The 15,583-nt window shown below is 46.3% G+C and overlaps 1 protein-coding gene across 2 annotated transcripts in view; it reads right to left on the bottom strand.

Moving 5' to 3' along the window:
* LOC138621739 (lysine-specific demethylase RSBN1L-like) overlaps window positions 1–15,583 on the bottom strand; it is a 34,668-nt gene that overhangs the window by 7,454 nt on the left and 11,631 nt on the right. For both annotated transcript variants that reach the window (XM_069699984.1, XM_069699985.1), the window contains 4 exons: window positions 12,422–13,029; window positions 12,024–12,182; window positions 4,493–4,630; window positions 3,485–3,627 (listed from right to left, as the gene is read on the bottom strand). In XM_069699984.1, coding sequence (XP_069556085.1) covers window positions 3,485–3,627; window positions 4,493–4,630; window positions 12,024–12,182; window positions 12,422–13,029 — 1,048 coding nt within the window. The remainder of the gene's footprint in view (window positions 1–3,484; window positions 3,628–4,492; window positions 4,631–12,023; window positions 12,183–12,421; window positions 13,030–15,583) is intronic.

Here is a 15,583-nt window from a genome sequence, read left to right as displayed (position 1 = left end):
TGTCAGCGTGTACAGCGAGTCTATGCACCAAATTGTCAGGAGAGCTTCTGGTGCATTCATGGCCAGATAAAATGGGAAGGGAGGAGAAGGGAGGAGAAGATGAGGGGTGAAGGGGGGGGATGATGGAGGAGGACCAGAGGATAAAGAGGCAGAGAGGAGGGGCGTCGAGGGATAAAGGCAGTAAAAGGGGAGCCGGAGGGAAACACCTTTCCTGAGGACAGATCCTGCTCATGTGCATCTTTAAAGCTACAACACACTCAACTAAAGCACAGATACACGGGCCTCCCACAAAATGTGTCCAATGACATTCACGGACAATTTTGCTTTACGCGTTTGGAGCATCTGTGAATTACCGCGGTGATTGTAACACTACGCTCTGATAATAGTACTTCACAGGAAAATCTCAACAGAGCACAACAGACGACGAGGAGACCCCCGTTAGAAAACACCGCCACCGTCCGTACCCGTCCAAAGCGTCCTCATTAGCTTCTCTGTGGGACATACTGCTCACCGCCCTGCACACGAACATCCATTCAAGTTTGCCCCCGACAGTGCTGCAAATATTCACAATAACAAAGCTGGAATCACTTTCTGTATTTCAGAATTATTCCAGCTCCCTGTAACCTCAGTGTTTTGCCACACACAGACTTTACTCGTCACCCAGATGTAATGATGGCAAATGAAACACATAAAGTTACCGAACCATTTCGCAATATCTTTTTTTTTTTCTTTTTTTTTTTTTAACCTGTCCAACGCGGTTAATTAACGAGTGGACAGTCTCCCCTCGCTCCCTTCACCTGTGTCGGTGCAGCAGAGGTCGAGCTACGCCCTTCATCAAACACCGAGATCAGAGGACAGGGAAAACCCAGCAGCGAGCATCAAATGCCTGCAAAACGCAGCAGATCTTCTCACACTGAACTGAAAAAGAAACAGGCGCTCATAAATTAGCTCAATAACATAAACGCGATATTGTTTTCGCTGCAACGCCGGAGGGGGAGATCCCAGTTACGCCGACGGTCAGCCCAATGCAGAAACTTTCCTTTTCAAATGACAGCTGCGAATGTTATAACGGTACGCTCCGTGTGTGTAACTGGACAGAGTTACACTAACTGCTACAGAACGGTCACAAGCGGTGCAACAACACAAGTAAAAACGCACTGGAAAAAAACACCGAAGCCCCCCCCCAAAGAAATGTGTCGAGCGGAGCGGGACGTCAGCACCCGGCTCTCCCCGGTCAGCTCACCTCGGCAGTCATTCGCGGTACAGTATACGTCTGCAGAGGAGCGTCGCGTTGTTCACGGAGCCTCTTTCCTGCTGCGGCCCGCTGACGTTACTATGCAATTATTGTAAATCCCTGGAAGCGCGGTGCTCCACGTTGGGTTTTTTTTTTTTTATTTTTTTTATTTTCATGGTCTGACCACTATAATCATGCTGAATTCTCAGACTGAGAGGCTCAGCGCTGTCAGAAAATGCACAACAGCTTGACCTTTCCCCCGAAACCACCGATGGGAAAAAAAAAAAATAAATAAATAAAAAATAAAGGAAGAAGTGATGCTGTGAAGAGATGTCGAAGCAGCCTTCCTTCCCTTCAAAACAGTTGTTGCTGTCAAGCTGCAAACTCAAACAAGATCACGTCCTCTTCTCTTTCAATGTAGCTCGTGCCAACACGCCGTTGTTGTTGTTTTATTATGTCTTTCTTTTTTATACGCACGGAGAGACGGAAACAGCAGCACTCGCACTGCTGTGACATTTTTCATATTTGTGCTTTCTTCGACACACGCGCTGCCGAAAAAACAAACAGCGTTGCAACGCGACAATAAATCAACTTAAAGCGGGAAGGAGAGGTCGGGAGGACGGAGGAGACACAGACGGGGCAGATATTAAGAGGTAGCGGGAGGACAGAGACGAGACAAAAGAGGCAGAGCGGAGGAAATAAAAGAAAGAACAGTCTGGAGGTGAAAGACAAGAGGGCAGGGACGTAGGAGACAAAAGGAGGAAATTATAAGAAAAGTACAGCTCGGCACGTAGATATCATTAATAATCATCGAGTGATGGGACGAGAGCAGAAAAGAAAAGGCAGTAACACCCGAAACATCCTTTTGTCTCTCCGTCCATCTGCATCTCTGAGAACAGAGTCGCTCGGCCTCAGCTGTTACACAAGTGTTTCTGACAGCCAGACGTACACGTGTACACACACACACACACACACACACACACACACACACACACACACACACACACACACACACACACACACACACACACACACACTTCCTTCACAAGCGCTGCCTAGAAACCCTCCACCGACCAGAGCAACACATGGACATGTATGCAACATGCTGAGGTGCAGACATATTTCCTTTCTCACTTCCTCTTTCCACCATCAAAAAGAAAAAGATCCGGCACAGTAAAGTTCCCGCGAAGGACTGAAAGAAAATTAAACGACAGCTACAAATAAACTTATTTTATAAACTTATCTGTCAATTATTTCATTGAAGTTGTTTTTCTAAAATATTAGAAAAAAAAAAAGTATGAAAAAGGACCATCTCAACTTCATGAAGACCGAGGCGAGGCGTTCAAACGTTTTTGTTTTTTATCTAACGACAGTCAAAAAAAACAGATATTAAATTTATGGTGACATAAAAACAAAACAGAAATTAGGAAATTATTTGTATTTTTGCCTGTAAAAATTGCATTAATCGATAAAGAATAAATACATCGATATGCTAAATCTCTTCAGCTCAAAAAAAAAAAAAAAAAAAAATCAACTACCATTAAAAACCATCACAAGCGCTGTGACTACGAATCACCAGAGACACCAGAGACAAATCAGTGAAGCAAGCGAGGAATGTGTGTGGTGTGCATTGTCCCGTGTTTGTTTGGATGGCTGCCGTGTGAAGTAGCGTCTGATGTAACGATGATCTCATCTGAGCTGGTGAGCCGCATACCGTTCGCAACACCCCCCTCACACACACACACACACACACACACACACACACACACACACACACACACACACACACACACACACACACACACACACACACACACACACACACACACACACACACACACACACACACACCCTCATGGTCTCGCTCACCGAGATCGTGTGTTTGTGTGTCCGAGCCTGCGTGTGAACAACAGTGACGCTGTGACACAAACAGTGAGCGGGTAATTGCCTCGTCCGCCGCTGCTCGGCTACAACAAAGCTTCATGCTGCTAACGCGGCTGCCGCTTCAAATTGGCGAGTGTGTGTGTCCATCTTTTATTTTTTTTTTACTTTGATAATCGGTCCTCACAGGCAGCGTGGCAAGCTGGCAAAAACAGGTACACGCCCACGCACACGCACACACACACACACACACACACACAGACACGCGCACACACAGCACTTGTAATCAGTACAAACAACATTCAGAGTCTCATTTGTGAGTGTATTTATGTGTCGTGAACTCTGGTGCACCAATTGCAGCCGACTCACCGTTTTCTTTTGAAAGGAGACTTTGGTATATCAGCTACAGGTATCATCTGCTCCCCTGGCCTGACCCACATTATGGGGCCGTCGTCGCTCTCCGTGGGACTCATCAGCCTGAGACTGGAGAACGTTCCCCACGGAAGAGTCCTCTGCGGGCGGACAGCCACGGAGAGAGACAGGGAGGAGGGGAAAGAGAGAGGACGAGGACATGAGGGACGAGAATCAAAGCAACGTGTTGGTACATCCCTCCCTCTCTCAGGTGTTAACCAGCTCATCGAGCGTTTTATTTACTCCGGAGACGCCCAAAAACAAAACGTTATGTGCAGAAACTGCTCCCCGGGCAAAACGTGTCACTGGCACCCGGGATGCCTCAGAGGCAGTCGAATCGGAGCCAACGCCGCTGATAGATCGGAAGTGCCAGAGGATGTGTGGCTTTTGATATTCAGCGTACGACGCCACTCCTCCACACTGCATGCAGGAGATTTGAAGTGTCAACACAGAATAGCAAACAGAAGACAAGCTTGTCACTCCTGCGTTTCGGGGTAAACACTATTTCGGTGGTCTGTTCCTGCAGAGACATTTCAGAAAAGAGAAGCAACTCCCCGAACAGAAACTAGGAGCTGCATCAAATCACTTGACACGCCACTTAACGCCTCTTGTCTGCCAGCCACCGCTGAGATTATTAGGTGTGTTGTTGATGTTTGTGTCTGGCAGGATTCTCCATCTGTTCAGTTTACGTTATTTCCAAATGATCAGTGGTGTAAACGTGTCCTAATATTTGGCCTGGTTCTAGTGAATGGATGCATTACCAAGCACCTACAATAAACATACTGCTTATACTCAGGTATAAGCAATTCAAATTGTAACTGGAGCAACAAAAGTCTACTTTAGATTTCAGAGCGAAGGTGTCGGCTAACTAATCCTCCAACGATGTTACTATAACAATCGGAGCTTTCTTCAGATTTCTAGAAACAAACAGCAGCACATGATGAAATTCAGCCCGTCCACGCTCACCTTCAGGAAAGGTGACTCCTCTAGCATGTTGAGGAATTCTGGGAAATAATCCCCGACCTCCTCGTCCACGGCTCCCACCAGGCTGATCTGTCTCATTGCACCGGCTCTGTATGTCCCATGACTGTACGTCTTCTTCACCTGCGCAAACCACAAGAAATACACAATATCAAGACAGTGTTACTTACAGCATACGAGGTCGATCACTACGTTCAATCAGACAGCATTAATAATTTTTTTAAATGCATATTTTTTTGCATTGGGTGAAAAAGGAGGCAGATAAAAAAAAAAGTGCACCTGAATGAAAACATAGGAGCTAAATTGTCATATAAAATTCAGCTGAGAGCGTACAAACACCAATAATTCTAAATCTTTACTATATTAGGAAACATCCAACATAAGCGCAGTGCAGCTCAGATACATGATAAATGTAAAGAAACTAATATTCTCCCTAACAAGGACCACAAGAGAAAACAAAGCATCGCTTTATTTTGAAAATATACAATAATATTAAAAAATGTTTTACAAAAAAATCTACATGGAAGGTGGAAATCATTACTAGGTTTTAAAATAGACAGTGTGTGTGTGTGTGTGTGTGTGTGTGTGTGTGTGTGTGTGTGTGTGTGTGTGTGTGTGTGTGTGTGTGTGTGTGTGTGTGTGTGTGTGTGTGTGTGTGTGTTGGCGGTTTCATTTGATGTCTCTGCTCCACCGGTGTGACTCAACAGACTGTTTGCTGCTTTTCACTTGGCCGACGGAGCATCGTGAGCATCGTGTGTGCGTGTGTGTGTGTGTGTGTGTGTGTGTGTGTGTGTGTGTGTGTGTGTGTGTGTGTGTAACCCGTCTCACACACCCTTGGCCCTCAACAGTGTCTTTGTGTGTGCGTGTGTGTGCGTGCAGTACGTGCAGCATGTGGCCTGCATGCTGTAACTCTTGGCTGATCAAGGGCGTGTGTGTGTGTGTGTGTGTGTGTGTGTGTGTGTGTGTGTGTGTGTGTGTGTGTGTGTGTGTGTGTGTGTGTGTGTGTGTGTGCGCGTGTGTGTGTGTGCGTGCGCATTGGCCAAATCCTTGGCTGCTGCCTCTAGTGAGTCACCACTTGACAACGAGGCAGAGATAAAGGGAGCGAGAGAAGGGAAGAGAGAGAGCAGAGGGCGTAGAGCGAGGATACATAGGAGAGAGAGAGAGAATGAGGGGAGGAGAGACAGATGGAGGGAAGTGGTGAGAAGAGGAAGGAGGGAAAGTTTAGGGATACTAGCTGTGAGAGAGATGTAACAAATGCAGGGGAGACAGATGAGGACAGGATGAGGAGGAGGAGGGGGGGATGGAGGGCAGGATGGAAATAAGGAGCAAAGAAGGGTAAGCAGGTAAAATGAAGACGGCGCGGTTGCAGTTTTTTAAAGCACCTGAAATCGGGCTGAAGGAGAGACGGCTGAGTAAAAAGGTAGAGATGCTAAACAGACAACAAAAAAAACAAAAAAATAAGGGAGGCGGTGGGACGGATATGACAAGGCGGGAAGAAGAGCGATGAGGACCGGTTAGAGAAGATGGGAGGAGGGAAGTGAAGGAGGAGTAATGGTGATGGAGACAATAAATCGGAAAACGACTGGAGGGGACGGCACTTGGCGACTCCCAGGTGCGTCGTGGAACGAGGTACTCGATCCCCAAACCGCTACTCCGAGGCCAATCCTGACGGGGCGGGAAGGGGGGCGGCTCGGAGATGCAGAACGTGTTGTTGTTACGCAATGGATGAAGCGACCTGTCGGTGCTGCGGGCGCCTTTCAGTAAACCACTAAACTACCGCGTGTTCACCCTCGGCGTGTTTCATCTGCGCTGAACGAACTGCACGAGCGGGTCCGTCGCGGCGAGGCACGCCGCCGCTCGCCGTGTGCGTTCCCTGCGGTGTCGCCGCGTCCGCGCGCCGACGCCGGTGGATACCCTCGGAAGACGCCGATGACTAGCGGCTGGAGACGCTCGCTCCGCACACATAAACACAGCTTTAAATAGTCGCGCTGAGTCACCGACCTAGATACTGAGAAGGGGAACGTGTTTGTTTCCACAGTGTGAGTGTTTGTCTTTCTGCGTGATCGCAAATGTTTGTGCTCATGAGTGTCTACGTGTGCATAATTTAACAGCTGACTCCCCACCCCCCCCCCCACCCACCGTCCCCACCAATGTTGTTTGCAAAGAGAAAGGTCTTCAGTAGGAGCTTTAGGAAACTTTACCTGTGCCTAAACGGATACATGCAAACAGCCAGTGGGTCGCTCACACACTGAAATACACACACACACACACACACACACACACACACACACACACACACACACACACACACACACACACACACACACACACACGCACTCACGCACACAGCTCGTCTAAATTAAGTAAAGGCAAACAGAAGGAAACAGGAAATGTGACAGACTTCCTCTGAGCGCTGGCTCATGGACGTGCGTGTAAACACACTCGCCACTTGCTGTTTTACTCTATTTTTCTCTCTCCACGTCCTCCTCTGACTCTTTCCTTCGTCACATTCACGTCCCTGGTGGGAAGTCTATTAGATCAATCCTCTCTCTCCTTCCCGTCTCTGGTTCACCCACTTATTAATTCTCTAACAACTTTCCCCTTTATCTCACCGACTCATCCTTAACCCTCTCCTGCTGCGTTCACGTCCCGCCGTCAGCTCGCCACTCCATCTGACCTCTCCCTGACCTCTCCCTGACCTCTCCGCCGCTGTCTGCGTCACCCCCCGCTTTGCCAGCTTTCCCGGTGTCTCTTTCTCCGAGTCATTATGTCCAGTCTGACTGTGGAGAACTGAATCTCTTATAGTCTATCACTGTGCCTGCGTCACAACAACGCTGCGGGCGGCTGACTGCTGCCTCCGACACAATCGGACACACTTCACTTTCATAGTCTCTCCCTCGGCTCAGCTACACAGAGCGGCATGTGAATGCACAAACACACTTTCACCGGACTGATGTGCCGCTGGCGTCTCGGCTTGTTTTGTAAAAAAAAAAAAAAAAAAAAAAAACGGCGTTGGAGATGGTTCGGAGGCCACGTGCAGGACTTCCCACCAGGTTAGTGCGCATCGAGGTGCTGGAGCGGCACAACCGCGGCTGGAGGAGGCAAACAAACTACGTAAGCTGTGACTTAAACTAAACAGTGAAACAGACACGCGCAACTGGTCTCACGGTGTAAACGTGTTGTGTCGAATGGAGAGCGCCATGAGGTCAAAAGGGATTTTCCAGAGAACATAGCTTCAGTCTCGCATGACGTTTTCACGGGTTTCTGGAGAGCTTCAGTGCTGTCGTAGCGGCAGGGGTGGCGAGCAGTTATTTGACTAAAACTATGCAAATTTGATATCATTTTGGACCATAATCATTACAATCTTTATATGAAAAGGCACTGTCTGTCATAAAAATAATAATCACCAAACATGGGTAAAATAAAGCTCATAGTAAAGTGTCTTAAAATGCTCGGGTGCTGCAGCTGTTATAACGGCAGGGAAATCCCTGCAGGCCTGATCAAATCAGCATGGTTGCTGGTATTTTGCATGCACGTGCTTCCTTTTGTTCATTATGGGGCTTAACCTCAACATAATTAACATAATTAACACTATTAATCAAGTGTTCACCCAACTCTGTGGAATTATTTACCACAAATTTAAAATGTAAAAATAAGTTGTACAGTCTTGAAACCTTTCTCACAGAATCCACAGGCAATAATATCCCAATTAAATGCAAGATTTTGTTGAAAAGGTACATTTCTTTGAAGGTTTTAAAGCTCTTTTGTTGCTTTTTGTTTTACGTTCTCAAATTTATCACGTAAAGAGAGTAACAGACCCAATCCCGCTTTGCAGCAAACACCCTAAAGAAGAGAACTGTTGGCTCACATTGGTTCTTTTCTTTTGTAATAATCGTCTGTTGTTGAACCTACATTATCGCACTCTGTGACCAAAAGAGACAGACCAAATTACCTCACTATCCAAGCACATCATGTATTGACTGCTGGACTGTAGTTGCCCTGAGAAAATAGAGTGCTGTAATCTCCCATAATCCTTACCAGCAGTGAAAATGGCTTCAGACAGGTACTGAATACAAAATACAGGCACACAGCCTGAGCTGCAGCAAAGCAACTTTGTTGCCCGCGAAACATCAACAAACATACCGTGTCACACACTCTTCATTATCTGGTACTGCATGTTAGTTACTCGTGATGTGTGTGTGTGTGTGCGTTCGTGCGTGTGTGAGTGTGTCTCATCCTCCAGGAGATGTCACATCAAATTTGAGCAGAAACAACAACAAAATCACACGCAACTGCAATTTCCTTTCCTTTTTACCTAGACACACACACACACACACACACACACACACACACACACACACACACACACACACACACACACACACACACACACACACACACACACACACACACACACACACACACACACACACACACACACCATGTACGAAGCAGCAGTCCAGTCATTTGTGGCTGGAACACGGAGCCAAGCAACAGAGCAGAAACATAAATAATAAGAATAAAAGAGAGAGAGTGAGTGACAGACCAACACAGAAGGGAAACACACACACACAGAGAGCTAAAGTGAAAGCAAGGGAGAGGAAAAATGTGGATGATACCCCATTAATCTGTGTATACCTGTGCCTGTGTATGTATCATCAGTATGCATGCCCACATCTGTGTGTGTGTGTGTGTGTGTGTGTGTGTGTGTGTGTGTGTGTGTGTGTGTGTGTGTGTGTGTGTGTGTGTGTGTGTGTGTGTGTGTGTGTGTGTGTGTGTGTGTGTGTGTGTGTGTGTACTGTATGTCTACTTCCCAAGGTCACTGCCGAGAGCGAGGAGGGAGGAAAAAATTAACAAGACCAGTGGACAATGACGTGAGCCCTGCAAGCAACATTACTCTTAAAGGGACACACGTCTGCGGGGAAAGTTTGGACAAAATCGAAATAACGGTTCATTTAGATGTTTCATTTGTTCGTTGTCTGGATTTAATTTATTCGAAATCGGGCCGAGATCGAGGATGTTGTTTGTGGAAGCAAAACCGTCCGAAACAGAAGTGAATACACCGAAGAATTATTCTGAATATTTCATTAAAAAAAAGAAGAAAATGGCCAGAAGGTGAGCGCTGGAGAGCATAAACTCTTCGACCCCCTGCAGTACCACACACACACACACACACACACACACACACACACACACACACACACACACACACACACACACACACACACACACACACACACACACACACAGTATGGGAGCTGATACTGTCTGCTCTCAAATTGAAAAAGAGCAGGCAGTACCTCAATACAAAGACACTCAAGAGGTTTGAGGCAACAAAACGGCTTTTCATGAGAGAACTGTAGACATCGGACAACTCTAAATGAAGAGGTCACGCTGTGCTCAGAGGAGACAATCCAGGCCAGCACCTCCAGTAACACACACACACACACACACACACACACACCTCGTTTTTCCAGTTGTCCTCAAACGGTTGTGTAGTATATTAAGGAGTGAGTGAGAGGGTTCAGTTTGCAGCTGCTCCTGTACTTGTGCTTTTAAAAAGGAAAGAATAAAACACCTCTTTGTGTTGGTTTCGACTATCTAACCTGACTCGCTGTGAAGCTGCCACCTGCCTGACAGCAGTCATATCTCTCAGTCTGGAGCTCCACATCTGTTTTTCTCACCCTCTTGCTTCCTTTTGTTGGCATCTTCTTTTCAGTCTTGAATAACTATGTCCTCAAGCTTTCTATTTCTTTTCTTGCTCGCACTAAAACTTTGCCGTCTTAACATGAAGCAGCACCGAAGGGAGAGCAATACCCGACGACATACCCAAAATGTCGTTGATAATGTTGTCATTTAGTCGAAGGAATCGGTAGAAATGCCAAAAGCTGTTTAATGCTGAACAGATGGAGGCAGATGCTCCGACCAGATGGTTAAAGCAACAACACTACAACTTGTTCTGCCACACAGCAGTAATCTAGTCTTTTACACCTCGCAATGGGAATTCAAGGGTACTGGTACCAAATATTGCAATTTCTAGCATCCCGACATCCCTGCCTACCATCACAACGGTAAACGTTTCCTTCGATTTGTCCTGCCATCAGCCTTCCCTCTTCATTAATCTGAATTCTTAAGAGGATAAAAAAAAAAGTGCTGGTTACAAGACTTACCCATCAACAGACTCATAACCGGGGAGCTCTGCAGAAGACGGTGTGTCCCCACAGAGCTCCGGTCTCGGCGTCCCGGTGTCAGTCTGGGATTACATCAGGAGACCGGAGACTCTGAGACGGCTTAAATCCACAGAACAACTGTGACAAGTTCCCCGGCATGTTTGAAAACATCCCACCTAGAAAAACTGTGCGCAAATGTACCAAAGAGAACCGAGGCTGTTTGAAAAGGCCAACGGTGGTTGCACCAAATACTGATTGGGTTTCTATTTACTGCTATTTTAGTACCGCAATAAGTGAACTGATGAATAAAAACCCCTCATGGCATTATTTTGACTTGCAACCTAACCTTCATTTAGGTGAGTACAACTTAGCGCACTATTGTACATCCACTAATATTCATTATAGTAACTTTGCTCACGTGCACAAAATATTGAAACCGTCCTTGTTTTCACAAACCAGCACACGTTTGTTTGACACGAAACTTTGTGGCGAGACATTTGTTTACTCTAAAGTCACACGCTCACGGGTGCACCATTACATAACCGAGTCTGTAAAAAGCACCCGGCGGACGCAGCTGTAGCATCTCCGGCCAAACTTCATTTACTAACTGGCAGCCGTTTCACCAACATGAAACATTTTACCGAGAAGCGAAAGCTTCGCCCGTCCGTGCGTCCGTCTTTACGCGCACGACGGAAGATGACAGGCTTTGATTTCCGAGCCTCCGCCTTCTCCTGCGTCTCGCACGCCTCCGAAAACAGTGCAGACAATGCCGCCTGCATCACGTCATCGTCTCTTCTGGCTACAAAACGCCCCTTCATCTTTTTCTTTTTTTTTTTGCCATGCGGCTACCGCATCACGTGACTTCATCAAGTTATCTTATGAACACAGTTTTGGTACTTTTTCTGGCCACGGTGGCACCGGACAAACTCCCGTTGCACATCACTTCAAAGCAAATCTCAGTTTCAACTTCCCTAATAGCGCCTGTGTCTGTGGACAGTTGTGATACTCAGCCTGATACAAAGGACAGACGGGAGCTTGGAAGCTCTTGCTATTTTGGACTTCAGACCTTTTTTTTTTTTTCTTTTCTTTTTTTTCATGTCTGATAGCTCACCATCTGCTCGGTGCTCTCTGGCTCTGCAACGCCAGAACTGAACAAGCGAAGGCGAAAAAAAAACTGTAAATCTGTTGTTCAGATGACTCATTTGTCAACATCGTTGTACAATTGTGTACATCTGTTCCACTGCAGTCTCTCCCACAACACACACACACACACACACACACACACACACACACACACACACACGCACACACACAGTACATTTACTCTGTGATTTTGTCTGACTGACCTGAGAGTAGAAATTAGCCATCGTGGTGGTTTCTATGTCCTTCTTTCCTATTATTTCCATTTTGACCGGAGCTGACGGGAACTTGGTTGAGAAGTAATCCAAGAAGTCGGGCAGGTAGTTGGCTGCTCCGTGAATAATTCCCATGACATAATGGGCCGCCTGCAAAAGCACAATCAGTAATACAATTTAGATTAATGCTTCAAATAGTGGGAGAAAACGTTTTTTTTTTTCACGAGGAGCGCTCGCAGACAAATAACAGTCTGTAAGCTAATGCGCTAAATTACAGCTTTACAGGAGGCGAGTCAAGTAATCGAGTTTTCCAGCAGCAGGTGCAGGTACTGCGGCTGCGACCCAACAAATCTGTGGATCGATGTGATCAACGTGGACGTATGCTGCACCTGGGAAGAGTCCTCGCTGAACGCCAAGGTGACAAACTCCTGGGCGAATCGCTGCCTCTGGTCCGTGGACAGAGAGGAGAGCTGCGACGTGTAGGCGTGAGCCACCCGGGCCCCTCCGTTAGGCTGGTTCTCTATGTGAATGTACGGGGCGAACTCCAGACCCGCCATCCCGGGATAGGTGCACCGTGGGTGGTGTTTGGTCGGGGAAGGGAGAGGGGTCTTGGTGGAGGACGGCGGGGAGTTGAGAGAGTTGTGGAGAGGGGAGTCGAAGAGGGATTTGGGGGTAAGAGGGTGCGGGGACGGCGGGAGGTGGGAGGTCTTGTTGTTAGGCGGAGGGTAAACAGGCAGAGGGGACTTGAACGGAGACAGGGAGGAGTTGTGGGTTAGTTCGGAGGAGGAGGAGGAGGAGGAGGAAGAGGAACAGGAGGAGGTGGGGGACAAAGAGGAAGTCGGGAGGAGAAGCAGGCCCGCGCAAATGGTTTGGGAGGAGCGGTGGTACATCTTCACTCGTTTATGCTTCTCCCCTTCTTTGTGTTTCTTCTTCTTTTTCTTCTTCACTTTTTTGATTTGCAGCTCCTCCGAGTTGATCTTGGTTTTCTCTTTTTCATCTGGACAAAGACAGAGAGGGATAGACTTTATTAGAGGGGAGCGCATTCGAAAATATCAACGTAAAATATGAAAACATGTCATTTTGAAACTGCTCGGAGAGCTTTGTAAGAATCGATCAAGTCTTTCTTCAGAGAAAAGATTTTTCACCGACTCGGTAAATGAGATCCTTTTGCTATACTGACAGCTCCGAAAAAAATGTTGTACAAAATAAAATAACAGGTGCTGGTGATGCTCCACAGCAGGTTAAAAAAAACAACATGATACCAGAAGATTTATTATTAGTTTTTTTTTTTTTTTTTAATAATCAAAATAACTAGACAGCTGATAAAGTACCGATTTAAAAAACAAACAAACAATAAAACTGAAAATGAATATGAACTATTTTCAAGCAAGTGGAGACAGGCGACTCACAGCTTCACCCAGACGGTGTGCATCTCCTGCGGCGTGCACATGCCCGCCACATGCCACATAAAATAAATTGAAGAGCCCTGAAATGGAATCGCTTGAGAAAAGCCGATATGACTAAGCCAGAAAACACGCTTTCCACTGGCCTATCTGAGAAGAGATAATACTGTACATGGGAGTCCATCTCTTAAAACGCCCCGGGAGCGACTAAGTACAACATGCAAATTTATGCACAGTGCTCGTGTTTGTATTTATATGCGCGTTGCAAACATCCCGGCCCAGTTTTTGTGTGAACAAGTGGACATGTGTACATCTCCTGGATATGTCCGCGCACACGCGTCCCGCCCGAGAGAGGTGGTGCTGCCTCAGCATAATTCAAGCATCAGCTGTCACCTCGTTCGCTTACACACACTCATGCAGGAGAGAGAGAGAGAGAGAGAGAGAGAGAGAGAGAGAAGGTATTTGCAGTACAATACCCAAGCTACTAATCCAAAAGCTCTTTAGCCAACCCTCCCCCAACACACACACACACACACACACACACACACACACACACACACACACACACACACACACACACACATGATACAGATATAAATACATGCCACATGATCAGATTTGATGGATATTGCAATGATAATATGAAATACAAATAACTGTTTGTAAGTTTGCAATTTCAGTGTTTCAAGCTGATAAATTGCAGAATGATTTTTGCGTTACAACATTAACAATATTCTACATGTCTGCCATTCATCAACTATTGTTCTGATCCACAGACTAAAGAGCACTAACTAACAACGCACGGTTCTTGAGCTCGAGTCGGTGAAAATCTTTCTCTCTCAGCTTCAAAAGCTTCTCGGGGTGACTTCGGCTAGATGTTGCCGAGCAACGCAAACAACCAAAAGGCTTACAAACTATCTTTTATCGTGTTTACAGGAAGAAAGTGAGCTACACTTGAGAGGGTTATACGTGTAAATAAATGAGATATTTGTAGTTGGATTACAGATGTGCATTTTGTAAGCATGAGGCCTCGGTGGGATAATGACCCTCCGAGTTCCCCGACAGTAACAGATGACACGGAGGCAACGAACCTCCCGATCTTCTCCCACATTATTTATTGCAACAAAACAATAGAGACGTTGTCTCTCACGTTTTTGTTTTTTTTACATGTTTGTGTTCGTGCACTCTGCAAAACATATTTCCGCAAAGTTGAGAGTAGATCATGCTCGGAAGTGTTTGCCAAAGAGCGATTCCTCCTCCATCGGTCTGAAATGGTCTGAATCTGTAATTGTACATAATTAGCCAGATTTGTGTCGGGACGAGTATGAAACACCGCGTTAACTTCAGCTCTCAAAGAGGAAACAGGAACTACTGCATTTTGGTGTCGGCTGTTCTTCAATCTCAGCTCTTGCAATGCTGAGCCGAGCCCAGCCGGTTATCTAAAGGCCACGACTACACAGTTGGTCCTTCAAAAAAAAAAAAAACACTCAAATGTGCCGGTCTGCACAAAGATGTTTGCTTACCGTTTTGAATTTAGCAATATATCATCGGAAATTTCTCCAACAAAGGTGTCGGTATCAGCCTGTGTATCAGACGACAGTCGCAACACAACAAACGTTGACATTTGACTCAATTTCAATCTAATAAGTGTTTAACTGAAGCCGATTTTGATTTTATCAGTTATAATCTGTCTCGTTGAAGCACCCAAGACAGTAAATCAATCAGTCACCGGCAGCTGCTTGAAAGACATGTCAAATTAATACTTGGAAAAGATCATATGGACATATTTAGAAAACTATCACATTTAGGAAACAATATCCGACGCACACACGCACGCACGCACGCACACACGCACACACACACACACACACACACACACACTAGGTGGCTGGGCGGTCATGATCAGTTTAAGGTCAGATAAATTCCCAGTCAAATAAACACACACACACACACTACACAGCCACACGCATACAAAACAAACAGGCTCAGTGGTAGTAAAGCAGCCTCACAGCCAGAGTGGTCGTTTGCTGCTTATTGATTTCCTCTTCATGCTTCCACTGCCTCCCTCCCTCCCTGTCGTCCTCTTCAATTGTAAACTTCACACTCTCCCACTGATTAAATTCTTAACTTTCCCTCCGCGTCGCTCTG

This window comes from Brachyistius frenatus, unplaced genomic scaffold (assembly GCF_029030835.1).
Source record: "Brachyistius frenatus isolate BFR_SWC_R1_liver_20210118 unplaced genomic scaffold, ASM2903083v1 Contig_32, whole genome shotgun sequence".
In the NCBI taxonomy this organism is placed as follows: domain Eukaryota; kingdom Metazoa; phylum Chordata; class Actinopteri; family Embiotocidae; genus Brachyistius; species Brachyistius frenatus.
The sequence above is the reverse complement of the archived record's forward strand: the minus strand, read 5'-3'. Positions and strand labels throughout refer to the sequence as shown.